Source organism: Lepisma saccharinum, chromosome 17 (genome assembly GCF_977018435.1).
Source record: "Lepisma saccharinum chromosome 17, izLepSacc3.1, whole genome shotgun sequence".
NCBI lineage: Eukaryota > Metazoa > Arthropoda > Insecta > Zygentoma > Lepismatidae > Lepisma > Lepisma saccharinum.
The window spans coordinates 2,542,412-2,560,148 of NC_139245.1; the positions used below are offsets into that span (position 1 = coordinate 2,542,412).

Consider the following 17,737-nt stretch of genomic DNA (forward strand, 5'->3'; position numbering starts at 1 on the left):
CAAGAAGACTATGACCTAATTTGTGGAAAAGCAAGTCATGGATTCTTCATCAGGACAATGCTCCTGTCCACACGGCATTGTCAGTCAAGGTTTTTTTGGCCAAGCATGGGATCCCAGTGTTAGAATATCCACCCTATTCACCGGATCTCACTCCATGCAACTTTATTTTATTCCCAAAGGTCAAATCAGCACTAAAAGGAACTAGATTTACGACCGTAGAATCTGTGAAAACAAAAGCGACGCAGGTCATGAACATGATTTCAGAAAATGATTTCTAGCACTGCTTCCAGAAATGGAAGATTCGTTTGGAGCGGTGTATCGATAGTTCAGGGGAGTACTTTGAAGAGGATAATGTTCATATTGTACAAAATAACCAATAAAAGATTTTGTAGCAACAGTCCGGTTTTTTCTAGCCACACCTCGTATACTATTAAGTGATAAAGCTTCTTCCTCAAAAATGTGTCCCAAAAAAAATGGTGCATCTTATACGGCGGTGCATCTTATGTGTCGGCAAATACAGTAATAATTTTTAAGATTCAATTTCAAATAACAGTACATTTAAACATGCGTCACGAAATATCTATAGAAGATTGTTGTGAAAATGAACTAAATGAAGATTCTCAATTTGATGAAGACAGAAGGATACTCTACACAATGCAACATTATATTCTTGTCCTTTCATCTTTCTCCCGCCTCTCTCTCTCTTTCCACATTCACACACAAACTTGATTTCTATGACAATTTGTGCTGTACGTAATACTGTACAAATGTGTCCTTAGTAACAAATGAATTATTCTATTTAGTACTATTTATGCAAATTTTATTTTCACGTTCCAAAATATTTTACAATTTCAGGAGAAACATGTGCTTCAAAGAATGTTCAGGTCATATTCTCCGTGAAATGTTATACAAATGTTTAATCCAAGTATATAAATTTACATTTTACTTGTATCTCGAAATATCAATTTAATCCCAAAAATATCATTTTAATAGTAAAACTGACATAATGAGCAATTCAAAAATATTCAAAAGGTGCACACTCACACATAAGAGGAAAATCTTTACATATGTAACTGAGCTCCATGCACCATGACAATGTGTCTCTTCATATTTGATTTTTTGCTTAGCACAAGTGAGCATATATGACATTTTGTTGCTCCATAATGAACAGGCATATGATGTTGTAAAGAGTCTTTGTGTTGAAAGTTCTTCCCACAAATTTCACATTTGAATGGTTTTTTCATATCCTGTCTCTGGTTTTGTTTGCTTACTAACTGAAACTTATTGGCTACTTGACCAAAAACACGAACTGCTGATCCAATAGCTTCTCTGTTTTCTTCTGTACTACCAGTCCACCATTGTCCTCCTACAAAAGGAGGGAACATTAATTGTATGCATAATTTACTTCGATTTCACAAAAAATATGTATATATTGAATTTAAAATAATGTATTTTTAAAGCAACATAATGAGTTAATGCCCGGTGGATGTAGGTACACAATGGTTCGGATCTTACTTTCAACTGTAGGCCTAGTGCTGATTAGCCTATTTGTACATAAAATGGACTTAAAAACCGAAACACTTGTATATTTTCTTAAAATAGATTTCCACTTATCCATGTAAAGAAAAAAATTGTTCCCTTTATCACCGATTTTCCATTCTTTGCAGCTGAGAAATTGCACTCAAAGAAAAAGCAGAATTGACCAAAATGCCACATACGCCTGTCTCTCCCTCTGCTCTGTGTGTGTGTGTGTGTGTGTATGTGTACATATGTGCACACACTTGTAAATGTATTATGAGAATAGTCAAGAGATAATGTGTAAATAACAAATCCTTAATTATCTGTTATGAATAAATTTTTTACTTGCGCTCTTCTTGATTCCATGCAAGTTACAAATTTAAAATCAACAAAAAAAAAATCTTCACATTTCTATATGAATAAAAGTAGGTCCAGTTTTTAAAACTTTCCAACATATTGATGACCAAGGTGTGAATTTACAACACTCCATTATGTTTAATGACAAGGCCAAATTCCTTGCATCTCCACATTTTTGAAGGTAAATTACTCAAAGAAGCATAATACTCTAGCTTTAACTACCAAGCTGTTCCAGTGGGCATTTTGGAAAGTGGAAAAAATATGCATCACTGGAAGATTAGGAAACAAAGGAGGGGGGTGGATACATGAATGTTTAGAACAAAATTAGAACTTATATTTGAATAATTCATTTTATGAATTTATTGCAATATGCATAAACCACACATAAAATTGTCATCATGCCAACACCTGTAAGATGGAAACCATCTGCGTGACACTAAAAAAAATGTAAAATGTCTTCTTACACTTCAGAAACTAAAAACCTGGCACATGTAACAAGTAGGATAAAATGTGTGTTGAATTTAAAATATTGCTTTCATCCATATTGCTTATTAAATTTTCATGGATGTGTGTCATGTATTCTACAAATAAATTTGACATTAAGTTTATATTACACTGTTTTCTTGAAAACTGTTAAATATTTAGCACATTTCAATATGGTAAACAAGAAAAAAAGCAGGAAGCATAAAACTCAATACTGGTTTCAAATATTAAACACAGTGCAATATATAATTAGCAAATTTTACTTTTAAAACACAAAATTCTCTCTCCTCACAAAAAAGTGTGTTGCAATATAAATTGCAAAAAAAAAGTACTATACCATCAATGAATTCAAATATATCATATTCACAACTTCTCAAAAGCATTTTATGTAAATCTCCAGATGAAGTTAAATATACTACATATGCAACTTGCAGAAACTTGAAATTTCTGAAATTTTAAAATTCTTTTATTTACTAAATAATAACTTTACATCAAACAAAGCACATGCAAAATGTAAATATCATTACAAGCATCCATGTTATTCATATTCTCTCGAAATCACATCAGATGAATGAAAACACTTTGTAAATACAAGGTTTGTTTTTACAGTATGTACAAGCCACAGAAGCCATGAAAGTTTCATGAATTCTATGGAATACCATGTACAACATGAATATGACGCCTCATATTTGCTCTGCTGCTTAGTACTTGGGAACATATGTGACATTTTGTAGCACCACGGTGAACAGGCAAGTGATCCCGCAGAGAGTTTAAATAGTGAAAAGTCTTGTTACATATTTGACAGGTGAAAGCTATCTTTGCTTTTTCCTTGTTACTACTTTGGCCCTGTGTATAAAATGTAGTGGGTAGTTCACAAAGACTCTCACCAGTTGCCATTGTTGATTTCACAATGTCTTCAGCAATGCCAGTCCTCCACAGTCCCCCTACAAAATGAGGAACACTAACAATATCTTTAATTCATTCACATTAATCATTAAGAAAAACAAAATAATGAGGGCCATTTGTTACAAATATAATAACTTAAGATATTTCTAAAGTTTTTAAAAAAAAAATTGAAAAATATTTTGTTACATAATGCTTGAATTTCTCCATAAACTAGAAGAAATGCACTTGCATCTGAACTACAGTATTTAGGTTTTGTGATTTATATACATTGTCTTATAAAGGGTTTCAAGGGCAGCATAAAGAGCAAGGATGGATAAATATAAAATTGATTTTTTACAGATTGAATACTACATATCAAATGCTCTAGGAAGACTATAAATTGTTCATGTAGCCCATAAATGTATGTAAGTTACCAGGTGATTGGAATTGGATCTTTGCATTAAGAAAAGGAACTGTCTGCTGATTTAAAAATTCACGAAGCCACAGTACATTAAAAAAAACTATATTCATAAAAATAATAAAGTGGCAGAAGTTAGCACTGAATTACAGGTTAAACGAGGGGGGCTGGAAAGTTCATGAAATCACCCAGAAGAAATAAAAATTGAAAACAATCGTTGTAGCAATTAGAAAGAACATATATTGTAAACCTCTTTTCCTGCATATGATCCTTTTGTCATTGTTATTTTTTTTTTGTTTCAGGTTCAGTAAGAAGAGATGGCGAAGGACCTAAGAAAATTTGAGAAGAATGAGCTTCGCAGTGTCATCAAGTTTTTCGTGTTGCAAGACAAATCCCCCTTGGACATCCATAAAACTTTGCATGAAACTTTGGGGGAACATGCCCCAGGATATACAACAGTAGCCAAATGGGTGAGGCGTTTTAAGACGGGACATGGTGAGACAGAAGATGAACCCCGCTCTGGCAGGCCTGCAAGTGCAGTGACCACGGAAAACATTGACAAAGTGCACGACATGATTATGGAGGATAGGCGCATATCCACCAAAACCATTGCTGCGTATCTGGGGATATCGCGTGAGCGTGTGGGTGTCATAATATCCGAGTATCTGGACATGCGGAAGCTCAGTGCGAAATGGATCCCAAAATGTCTGAATGCTGACCAGAAGAGAACACGGGTGCAGATGTCACGGGAGATCGTGCGCAAGTTTCAACAGCCTGATGATTTTTTGCGCTGTCTGGTAACTGAAGATGAAACATGGATTCACCATTATGACCCACAGACTAAACAGCAATCCATGGAGTGGCGCCACAGTGGGTCTCCTCGACCGAAAAAGTTCCGAACTCAAAGATCAGCGGGGAAGGTTCTGGCATCGGTCTTTTGGGATAAGGACGGTGTGATCCTCATAAAATATCTTAAACAGGGTGAAACCATCAATGCTGCTGTTTATTCCCAATATTTGATTGAACTGAAGGCGGCTCTGAAGAAAAAACGTCGGGGAAAAGTGAGCAATGGTGTGCAATTTCTCCAGGACAATGCGCCCTCGCACAAGGCCCATCAAACCATGCAATTGCTGACGGATCTGGGCTTTACCTGTGTACCCCACCCACCCTATTCCCCTGATCTGGCCCCGTCCGACTATCACCATTTTCCAAACCTCAAAAAACATCTCAAAGGTACACAATTTAGGTCCGAAGAGGCACTGGTTGAGGAGGTGGAGGGCTGGTTCGCACGGCAGGACAAAACCTTCTATTTGAAAGGGTTACAAATGTTGAAACATCGTTGTAAAAAGTGTATTGAGCTTCGGGGGGAATACGTTGAATAATGTATTAAAATGGTTGTTCCAGCTGTATTTCTTCTAGGTGATTTCATGAACTTTTCAGCCCCCCCCTCGTATTTTATAGAAATAGATCAAATTACCAGCAAAATTTACATACAAACTGGTCAATAACAATAAAGTATTGATTAATTTGTCCCATTGCTGTCAAAATAAAATACAATTTCTTCAATCTGTGCATCCCTTAGCAACAAAGAATCCAACTTACAACCAAATGCTATGATTTAATATTATCTAAGGATATAACTTCCTGCAGAATAAATGGTGATTGGAGTGATAAAAATAATACTCAAATTTCTGCAGCTGAAATGCAAGTAATTTCTATGTCTGCTGTACACCTATATTTCTGGGTAAAAAAACTATTGCAACATACAAAACAGCAGAGCAACTATTACAGGGAGTCAAAACTGGTTCAGTAGGTCAGATGGTAGAGTAGTTTTACTAAATGATACCAGGATGTGAAACTAAATTATCATGTCTTCATTCAAATCAAACACAGTTGGAGAGCACCACATGCTTTCTGCCATTTTATCTATGAGATAAATGTGTTGCCTGAATTTTGAAGTAACAAAATGTAAGACATGTATACAGATTTATAGTTATGTCAAGGGATAGGAATCGTAGCTTTCCTGGGGAGATGATTTGAACAACTGTTCTCGGTTTACCAGCCAGGTTAAATCGGTGTTAGCTTCCAATGTTTCAAGCGCATACATTGCTCTCATCATCAGGGAATCTATGTAAGGGGAATTATATTTTAAAATATGACAGAAGTCACATAAATTAGATGTTAATTCATACATTACTAACTGCTGATAAAGAATAACTGTTTAAATGTTGCCGAAAATTGAAAAAAAAAAAGCACTTCTTAAAAAAAAAAACACTCAAGTGTGTATATAGTTCATTGGAATATTCCCTGCAGAGTAACACTAATGAAATATTACCATAAAGAAGACAGATTAGTTACTAAAACCTAAAATAATAAAATTCAATGCATATTGTTTGATTGGAATGCTCTTGACAAACAACCTATAAGTAAAATCTTGGTCTCATTTACAAGAAGTCAAAGATGTGCATTTTAACATCTCATTTCCCAAATATGAATGTAGCAAAGAGTTAAAATACCAACAATATCCTGTATAAGAATTAAATACAAACATATACTGTATTAGAGACAAGAGTCAAATGCCATGGGTTTCAACTATGCTGCACAAATTCCTAGTCAAGAAAACCTCACTGCCGGAGGATGTAAAAAATTACAAAATTTCAATCAGGGTAAAATAAACAAGTCTCACATTCGAAAGTCATTACAAGAAACCTCCCCTCAACAAATTATCCCACGCAACTAAATGATATTCCTGCACTGGGACGCATTCAATGGCTCTTTCAGTATGGTATTCCGTGAAGCATGGTATCTTGCACAGGCACACGTTACATTCCTTGCATTTAAAACGAGTCTGCTTGCAAATTCCCTTGGGGGTTTTTCTATCTTTTATTTTGCATTGCTTGCAGACTTTTCCATGTGCTTCAGCTTTCACAAGATGATGTAGATCATCAGATGTGTGTGTTCCATCATTTTGGGAAATTGTATCCATAATTCCAGGGAAAGCATCTATGTTATCCGGTTCCCTCTTTATGTATCCACTTCTTCCTTGTCCTGCAGGAGGGGAAGACTGATGAAATGCTTAGTTCCAGCTCATTTTTTGAAAATATTTTAATAAAAAATATATAAAATTTCACGTAATAAAGAAATGACTGACAACATATATGACAGGAATTCAACTATTCTCTACTCGAAAAGTGTCAAATTTCACAAATTCCAAGCAAACGCTTTAATCTCTTAAAGAACAGAAAAGTAAGCAAGAATTGCACACTTCTCTCCCTACTGTAAATACAATGCACACAATAATGGCATTCTTAAGCTTGATACACATATAAAATGAATCCTCCAGAACATTCTGTGAAAGTGATCTACAAAATTAATATTTTTTCAAATGGACAAAGTTCCACATCACAATAATAATTTTCAGTTTAACATGAATGCAACACACACATTCAAAATTACACTTTGGAATGTCGTCCTTGCTCTGTAACAACAAGGGCGTTGCTTAAATACAGTGACTGAAGCTGTTTGTTAATACTGATAAAACGAACCTAAGGATTCCTAACAGTCCAAGTGATTCCCATATCTATTATTAGAGAGCTATAACATTTACTTTACAACTACAAGTTGGGGCAATAATAACAGTACAAATAACTTGTAAATTCAAACTGAACTTTGATGCAACAGCTCTTTCATGGCAAAGGTTTGCCAGGTAGCTTTTCATATGGTGGTTCAAGTCGGTGCATCTAATCCTATTGTTGCTGCTTTCTAGATAGGAGCAAGCTACTGCATCATTTCATGAAGTTCTCCAATTGTTCTGATGATGCTACGGTTATTAGAACAGTGAATAATTGATGTGGTAGACATTTGGCTACAATGAACCTAATCGCTAGTCCTGACCCAAAATGCATTACAGATTTTCTTAACAGTGAACCTTCAACTTTGTTTTTGGTGAACTGAAAAATGAACATTCTTAGCAACATCAGTGCAGTACGGTACTTCAAAACAAACCTCCTTATACAGTGCTTTTTACGGTCAAGTCGGTTGTGACACATGTTAACAATGAAATGTGTGTTTGAGGCAAGGGACAGCCTATGGAAGGCAGTTCCAGCATGGAAGGAAACAGAGGTGAAGCTGACGAGGACAGCAAAAGATGTGTTCCAAGGGTTTCAGTGTGTGGACATCGAATTCAGTGCAGAAAAAGTATGTTCACTAAATCAGTATGGCTTAAGCAGCCACAGATAACATACTTCTTTACAGTACAGTAAATTAAGACTAAAATCTGATTTCATGCATGATACTGTACTGTACAGTAATAATAAGTCGTGGTGGAACAGGCAGAGAGGACCAGGGTGACTGCTGGCCTCTCTCCCACCTGCCAAAGTGGGGGATCAACCAACCAGTTACGGGGTGATGTGAGGTCAGCACGACAAAATCCCAGTTGTTGTAGGTTTTCATGACTGGGTTACACTACTCATTCGTAGCTCCCCAATGTCCTCATGATGGTGGGTGGCCACCGGTCCCTTACACTGGCAGAAATCTCAGAAGAAAAGTTGTTACAATTCCCCCCCCAGGAGACTCGAACCTGCATGCATCTCGTAGCTGGAGCCCAAAGCAAGTCTCTAAAAACATGTTGGTATAGGAAGGCTAATCAAAATATTGAGAACTAGCTACTTCCGTGTGTGATCTTCACATTCCTCATCACAACATTCTTTGAAAATACTGACGGAATCTTGCAGGGAATGTAAATATTTTAAAATGCACACTTGTTGACACAGAAACTGTTCTAATTTTTTTGTGTATTATAAGCTCTAAGGGAAAAAAATAATACTCTGGAGTTTATATCACACATTTATTTTACTATGAAACAAAATTTCATGTTACATTTCCACAATTTTTTGCATGTCGTAGATCATTCAATGGACAAATTTGTATGCCAGTTACAAAATTTCATCGTTGTAATAGAGAACACTTCAAAACCAGTATTATTACAACAGCTTACAATATTTTTTTCAGTGTATACCACACCAGTATGAAATTAAACTTTATCACTAATTACTCACAAGAAATTCACATGAACATCTAATCAATATTTGGCAAGTTTATATATAGGAGTTTATTACCTTATGTATGGTAAATTAATAGTTTTAATGACTAGAAATCGGACCTATCTTCCTTCAAAGTATACAAACCTAGAGCATTTGCAGAGAAATTTATAATATTAAACATTTTTCACTGAAAGACAATTCATCCACCATTGCAGAATTATAAGGAATGAACCAAAGTGCTAATTATCATGATATAAACAATTCAATAGCCAAAAATTTATTATTATATTTGGCATTCACAATTCTTAAAGGGAGAATCAGCATGAGGTATTTTTTCTTCTTTTTTTAAATAGAAATCAGAACTCTTGTTATGTCTAAAAATAATTTTCATTTGACAGTAGTGAAGTGATGGCATATTATTTGCACGTAAACTAGCATTGCAAGCCTAGCTTTATGAAAACCTGACACCGATGATTGCAATAAAAATTTCTACAGTATGTGTAATGAATGACTATTCACTTATAAGAATCCAAATCTTTGATGTCCAGTATAATTGTTATGCATTAAGTGTTAAGATTAGATTTCGGGGTGGGGGTAAATTGATTTACTATCCACCATTCGATAAATACATACTTTGTTCAAAATGTACGTTTTTCTCTTGTACATGTGTATATGCTTCTCACTGTGGTTTTTCTATGTATTGCTTCCATATGAGAGAAGCCTTGGTCAAATACTCCAAGGAACTTTTTTTCCTGCAAGTTCACAAAATGTAGATAAACAATGTTATGTAAAGAACCATTTGTATATACATACATACACAATCACACACACAATCAATCTAAACTGCCAAGGTCACTGTACTGAAATCTTAGAACTACACACATTTTCTATGCATATAAGGCTGCAGTTACACTTTCAAGAAACATGAAAATGGTTCCCAGAAAATGAAAATATTGCATATTTAATACCGCTTTTCTACCTCTTGAATCGAAATTGATATTTTGATGGACAAATATAAGGAGGGGGAAATACCAGATTTGTATCCCTTGAACACTGCTGGTAGGCAATAATTGCATCATCTAGAGTGCATTGTGTGGAAAGGAGTATAGTTCAGCACTTTTAAAATAATCTTTCCAACCTATAGTGGGAAGTGTCATGGAGTATGGAAAGTACCAAGATGTTTCATGATTGTGTTTTTCTAAAATATTGTAAACCAAACATGACAGCAATTTTACATAAAAAATTTGTGCCATTGATAGCTAATAATCAAATTGTCTGTCTTTAATACTTCAATCATTGCATTGTCATATTTGAAACCACAAACAACAAGTCAATGATGGTAAAAGTATTTAACATGTAATATCATATTTAATTCAAATGTCATTCACACATACATGGAAATATGCAACTGCAAAGCTAGTGAGTCTGTGGGCATGTTATGATCTGCCATGATGCTTCTCAGTAAATTCTGGTACACTTGTTACATGAAATGGAAGAACGGGAAAACTTGCCTAACTGTTATCAATGCCAAAGACATTAAGAATATATTTCTTGACTCTTGTACAATGATCTGTAATGATGGTATTGACAATTTATTCAGGGTGTCTACCAAAATCAAATTCTTGACTTTTTCTTGGTCGTCTTCTTTTCCTTAACCGTTATTTATTTGACCTCTAATTAGGTAAATTTTGAAATTAGCAATTAAGAAAATAAATATTTATTTCATGAAAAATAGAAACTGAAGTTGAGAATTATACTTGCTTTATCTACTAATGCATCCTGGACTGCATTTGGCAGACTAGCGAGGCTCTGGCATCTAGACTCACAGCCAGTATATCTTATGTGGAGCTTGTGTTGTCATCCTTATATAGGTATTTGATTGTTCCTTCATCCATCTTATCTTAACACCATTCATCCTTATCTTCGCAATTAGCCAAAGGGGCAGAAAAGTGAAGTAAAATAAAGTAAATCAATCATCAGTCATCATGATAGCAAAATTCTTTACCGCAAGTACAACTTCTTGAATTTCTTGACCTACTTTGTTGATTTCTTTACTTTTTCTTGACTGGTAGACACCCTGTTGTTCTTGTATTTACCTTCCCACCCAGTATTTCAAGAACTAGATTTTTCTATGGAAAACTAACATGCTGCTCCATTTTTAAAATTTTACAGTTTCAAACTAATTGCATGCAATAGAACTTTCTTCTTATACATACATTGAAATGTATCTACTCAATTCTTCCCTGGTTTGTATACAAGAAAAGATTTGCATATGCTTTTGCTTTCTACATGAAAGTTACTCAACGATGCCATGAATCAAAAAAACATGCCTTTTCTTATTACCAACAGTGCTGAAAACTTTGGAACAAATGTTGCATTTTGATGTCCCTTGGTGGAAGGCCATGTGATCACACAACGCAGATCTGTTCCGAAAAAACTTTCCACAAACAGTGCACGAGAACTTTTTCTCATCAACTCCAACAGTCTGTAGCACCGAATAACTTTCTTGTTGCATAAAATGAAAAACCAAACTGGATTCATTTCCTGTAGTCCCATGAATTCCTACAAAAGGATTAAATTCTGTTTTAATTATAACAGATGTGCCTTTTATATTATACAATGTATTCATTCATCTCTAATAAGGTCTGATGAGAACAAATGAAAAGTAGAATCAAAGCAAAAAAAACCTGATGCACATTTACTTTCTTCTTTTACTGTAGTTTGAATAGCATAGTGGGTACAGTCAAGCCTCTAGAATACACAAAGCAAGCATCACATGTTGAAGCTTGCAGCTCTTCTTGAAGAAAAATCGCATACTAACATACCTATTAGGAGAATGGGCATACCAAATGTTAAAAAATCATTATAAAATTCATCCAAAAATTAAAGTATTTAGAAATCATACATCATGGATATAAAAAATATAATTGTAAACAGCTGTTTGGTTGATACCTAGAAAAGGGCGCAATATTGTGGAAATCAGTTACAAAAGAAAACATGAGTTCCTAAAAACCCTGCAAACTGAATTGATAGACTTGTTTTAATTTACTTCTCCTTTCTACCACTTTTGGCTAATCGCAAAGATGAGTATGAGTGATGATATAAAATTGATGAAGGACCAATCACAAAGAACACCCATGCATAGGACAGGATTTGAATCCTGGACCCTTGACATCATAGCATGGTCTCACAGAAGTCAACACTAATTGAATTAACAATGAGCGAAACCTCAAACATAGTAGCGCCAAGCTTTCTGAAACCTTGGAAAATGCAAACTACAAGCTTCCCCGTAACTTATCCTAGAGACACTAGTATCACTGCTCCCCCACCAAGGGTTCATCAGATGGGTTGGTGGATCTATATCATTGATTGGCATCAAAATAATTTTACAAGGTGAGAACATAAATACACTTTTCTACTTCTAGTAAAATTCTTAAGATGTTTCATCAGTCGTTTTGGTAGATGGGCTTACAATTTTGCCACCAACAGTCCAAGGTTCATCAATATTGTGTTTCTGTCTTCCCCTTCATCAATATTATCTAATCATCATTCTCATCACTAAAAAAGTTAGAAAAGCATAAAAGAATACCAAAATGGTTATGTTTCATCATTTGGAAATTAATGCTACATTATATAATTTGTATTATTCAATTACTAGTTTCAAAATTATGGCAACGACTATATATTTTCTAAATCAGCAGTAGAAAATATCAGAGGTAATGTTGAAACTTCAAATGCTTAATGAACTATAGGCAGAGTAATAATATTCACAATCCCAAACACTACGATGTCAGAATATTTAAAGCCAGGCACTTGTTTTACATCAACATCCACATCCATCATCATCTATGATATCATATCATTTGTTTTCAACCACTTGACATAAAATTATTACCTACTCATCTGATTTTTTTTCTAGAATGACAATATACAGTTGAACCTGGTTATACGTATGTCAAGGTGAAGAGAAAATAATACGTATAACAGAGAATTACTTAGAAACCAGATTTAGGTACCAGGTCATATTATTAAAATACTGTTATTGCATCTATTTTGAGGAACAAGATATATGTAATACAGGTTATAAAGTGGTATTAGCGAATCTAAAAGTTTGATTCTTAAATACAGGTAAGAAGCGATATTTACAAATCTGCATATCTTCCCTCTTGTTGACGGGTTAAAATAGCATTTTAGTTAACACCATTAATCCTTGTTTAAAAATAAAATAAGTTCTGCCTTGGTCAGCATATTGAATATTTGATTTCGTTTAGTAATGACTGTGCAAAGTGTGGTATATGCGATGCCTAAATCTGCAGCTATTTCAGTTCTAGATTAGTTTTACAGGGATTAGCGTCCACTTTATATGTAAATTTTACTTTCTGGTCAGGCGTGTAAGTTCTCCTCTTTCTGTTCTCCATGGCCAACCAGTAGCAACTGAAAATGTTCACTGAAGGAACCGCTCTTGTTTCTATTATGGAACACTGCAAATGTCAGCTATCGCCTATCCCGTTTTATCGCCTTGTGTTTTTGTAACGACAAGAAATGTATACTTCTGTGACATAGTTGTAGCTTGGTTACGTACAATTCAACTGTATTTTATGAAAATTAGTATGTATAACACCGAATTACGTATAAATGCATTACGTACAAATGCAGTTTAATTAACACTGTTTTAAATTATATTTTGCCGGGACATACAGTAATTTACATATAAAACAGAATTAAGCAGAACTAAGCTACGTATAATGCAGTCTCAACTGTAATTATCTTGGCGTCTGTTGTAGAGACAGTAGTGACACCAGCACACTGAGGCATATACACACACCTGTGTAAGTTGCTCCACAACAAAGACAATATAATTTAAATCACAAAGAAAAGAAATAATTTGGACAGAAATGGAGTATACATGGGGATGGAGAAAAAACTATCCAGAACAATTTTTGACAAGAATACCAGGTGTATAAGCTTAAACCTGCTGTTTTGTAGTCAGAAACACACATGGTTTGTTCATAGAAAGCAACAAGAAATTTATTCAAAGTACTTGCCCTCGCGAGCTACACATTTTGCCCACCTCTCGGGCAATTTGTGGATACCACGCCAAAAAAAGTCCTTCTCTTTTGAGGCAAACCACTCATCAAGCCATTTTCGGACGTCTGCATACGAATCGAACTGCTGCTCAGCGAGGCCGTGGCCCATCTACGAAAACAGATGGTACTCGGAAGGGGACAGGTCTGATGTATAGGCAGGATGGGGTTGCACCTCCCAGTTGCATGTCTCCAAGTAGTTTTGGACCAGTCTTGACGTGTGCGATGGGGCGTTGTCGTGGAGGAAAATCAGCTTGTCATAGCTTTGTTGATAATCCGGCCTTTTGTCACACAGAGCACGGTGCAATTTGATCAGTTGTTGGTGGTAGCGGTGGGCAGTGACAAGTTTCACCAGGTTTCAACAGCTCAAAGTAGACTATACCCTGTTGATCCGACCAAACACACAGCATCGTCTTCCGGCCGAAGCGATTTGGTCTCGAGGAAGATGTTGATGGTTGGCCGGGATCAACCCACGATTTCTTGCATTTAGGATTCTCGAAATATATCCACTTTTCATCGCCAGTCACAATCCGATGCTGGAAAGACTTTCTTTTTTGTCTGGCAAGCAAGATTTCGCATGTGTTTTGGCGTCTCTCCAGCTGCCGATCGGTCAATTCATGAGGCACCCATTTTCCGATCTTTTGAACCTTTCCCATGGCACGTAGACGCATGGAAATGGCTGCTTGAGTAACACCCAATTGCTCGGCAAGCATCTTTTGCGTTTGGGTATCGTCCTCGTCCAAAAGAGCCTGCAATTGATGGTCCTCAATCTTCCTGGGCCGATTTTCATGCTTCTTGTCGCTCAGGTCAAAATTGCAGTCTTTGAACCGATGAAACCAATCCCTGCACATTGTTTCCGATACAGCACTGTCACCATAGGCCTCCACAAGCATTTGATGCGATTCGGCAGCCGATTTCTTCAAATGGAAGCAGAAAATCAGAGCTTCCCGCATATGCTCTTTTTCTGGCACAAAACTAGACATGCTTACCACAGGAACACTGTCTGTTGTTGTCTGCACGTGCTGACGATGTGCACCGATTCACGTTGGCAGATGTCCAACTCATAGAAACATACAGGTATGGCGTGCCCATGGTAGCTTCATATGCTCACTAACGCCATCTATGAGCAAACAGCAGATTTAAGCTTATACACCTGGTATATGGTGGAACCAACGAAATAGATGGTGTTGTTGAAGATACACAATTGAGAGTTCTATCATCTGTATGATGAGCCACAGCTGTGAACAAGAATTCAAATTGGGAGACTGGCATAAATTGAACATACCTATGACATGTGAATAAAATAACGAAGGGCCCCAGAAGCATTATGAAGCACAAGCAATTTGTTCAGATGAAATCAACAGTCGTGCTGGGTTAGAGATGGTGGATGGTGGCGTGGGGTAGATGATCTTGAGGAGATTAAGGTCAGCAAAGAATTAACAAACCAAAGAAGATAAAATTACTATTTCCTATCTAACAAAATAACACTTTGATGATCAAAGTTCTTTTAATTTTTAAATTTTGTTTAAGTTTTAGGTAAAGTTCTGGTATTGCACCACAATGAGTAGTTTATAATATCAACTATAAATAGTATGACACACACATACTGGTAATTTCATACATTTTCTTCATGTGACAGGAGCAACCAATCAATGACAAAACTGCATGTAGTGGCAAGACAAGTTGTTTATAAAAATATTTACATTTCTGACATTTAACCCATACACAGATATTCCATTAACACATCTGGCATACTTTGTAGAGCATCATTTCTTCCATTGCAATTCCAACATGCATTTCTTCAAGTTACTGCAATTTGGTACCTATGAATGCCAATTCTTGCGACACATGAACATACTAATAGTACTTAATTTTTCCTTGGCATCAAGAATCTAAAGTCCAGTTACAATAAGAAATAAATAAGTATATACTATCAACTAAACTAGAATTCACTGACTTTTGTATTAAGTAAAACCCATTTTCCTTTCAATGTATGCACACAATGATGAATTCCTTTTGACAATTTTTTAAAAAGCTCCCAATTTATTTCACACACTTAAAAGCATGATTTCTGTAATTATTTTGTATTGAATTTACACCTGCAAATGTTTTCCACAATACAAAGTCTTATGAGTGGTCCTGACCAAGGGCAATGCCGTGTATTTGCTGTAAATGGCGCTTCATATTACTCTTTTGACTTAGAACAAGGTTACAAATTTGGCACTGTGCACTTCCATCATGCATTGCAAGATGATTGTAGCGTGAATTTTTGTGCTTGAATTGCTTGCCACATATCTGACATGAATATTTTGATATCTCTTGTGGGGATCTGTAAGGTAGCTGTTGTTGTTCCTGATAATGATGTTGAATACCAAGGCTGCTCTTGACCTGAGGGGTCACTCCCTCTAGAGAGACATTGAAGTCTGCTGGCGAGATTTGTTTGTTCATCCACCGTAGGTTATTTTCTCCTATGGAAGGAGGAAAAGAAAACTGTCAACAAATATTCTTGAATAATGAAAAAATTATGAAAGCACATAAGGTAAGATTGGGTTAAGACACAGCCAGAGTTTCTACGCCTAGAGTGAAAATAGATTCCCTTCTTGAATAAATGTGAATGATTTGGAGCAGCAAATATTACAACAAATTAGTGAATTTCTAAACTTAATGCTGTTATTGAAAATTGTACTGTCTACACGTTCATGATGAACTCCTTGAGATCAAATTGAAGCATATGTCTAAAGTTCTCACAAAGAAAGTCGACCAATGGGACAAACATACCCTTGCATATGTCATTGTAGCCACAATAAACAACTACATCCGAGTCATCTAAATAAGTACGCAGGACAATTCCATAGTTATGTAACAACGTTTTCCTTGTGTATTCTTTGTATGAATCACATGCAAGCCTCGATTTGTCTTACAAAAGTATTTACAATTAGATCTTCATGATTTGTCCCACACAGTGGCCATGCGATCTAAGGCATCATGCTTTGGACTCTGGCTATGTGATGTGCACAGCTTTGAGTCTGCTGGGGGGAAGCGTAAAAACTTTTCTCCTGAGATTTCGACCTGTGTAAGGGCCACCCACTGTCGTGAGGAAATTGGGGAGCTACGAATGAGTGCCACAAACCCATCACAGAAATCTACAACAACGACTGGGGTTTCGTCGTGCTGACCACATGTCACCCTGTAATTGGTTGAATGATCTTCCACCCCAACAGGTGAGAGGTCAGCAGTTGGTAGGTGGGCCTTGGCTCTCATGTGCTGTTGCGCCACTATGGCAGTTTAAGTGAACAAAATAAAAAACCTTCAATTAAACTTCCATATTTCTGTGAACAGGCAAACAGAAAATGTTAACATGCACGCAATGATAAGAGATCAAGCTCTTATGAACTGAACAATAAATTTAAACTTATTTTCTAATTACATGATAATTAAAATGTTACAGACGGAACATTTTTACATTACAGCTTTTCTAGTCAAAATATTAACAGCAACATTAAATTTTTCACAAATACTGGGTGTGTCATGGAAAACTGACTGTTTTCAAATGGAGAATTCAAAGCAGGGAGATGTTGAGAGGGAAATTGGGTAGTATTGAACTTGCTCAACTATGCCATTTTCGGCTCAGCTTGGTGCGGCAGCAGTACATGCAATGTCACTTGCAGTCATGGTGCCATGGACAAGAGAGCATCGTGTGTTCTCATACGACAGTTTCATCAAAAGTGGCATGTCGATTATTGAAACACAGCAGCTCTTTCAGAGACATTTCAATATCGGGCATCATGTGTCCATTCCAAGTCACAATACAACCTTGAGACAGGTTACAGCACTTCGAACATGTGGAACCGTAATCAAGACGGAACCAGCTCGTTCTATCGCAACTGCACAAATCCCGGAGAACATACAAAAAGAGGGAGAGAGGTCATAATAAGGAATCCAACCCATTG

General features: G+C 36.0%; 1 protein-coding gene across 35 annotated transcripts in view; it reads right to left on the minus strand.

Annotated features, from left to right (window-relative positions):
• The window catches only part of LOC146001468 (zinc finger and BTB domain-containing protein 8A-like), a 212,921-nt gene that overhangs the window by 140,974 nt on the left and 54,210 nt on the right, over positions 1–17,737 (minus strand). Inside the window, exon 6 of one of the 35 annotated variants that reach the window (XM_083138804.1) lies at positions 1,045–1,366. The exons of 29 other annotated variants lie outside the window; for them this stretch is intronic. In XM_083138804.1, coding sequence (XP_082994930.1) covers positions 1,062–1,366 — 305 coding nt within the window. In that variant the 3' untranslated portion in view covers positions 1,045–1,061. Of the gene's footprint in view, positions 1–859; positions 1,367–2,881; positions 3,303–6,331; positions 6,710–10,055; positions 11,266–15,762; positions 16,256–17,737 lie in introns of those variants that run through there. 5 more of the 35 variants (XM_083138803.1, XM_083138807.1, XM_083138798.1 and 2 more) reach the window with 5 other exon arrangements.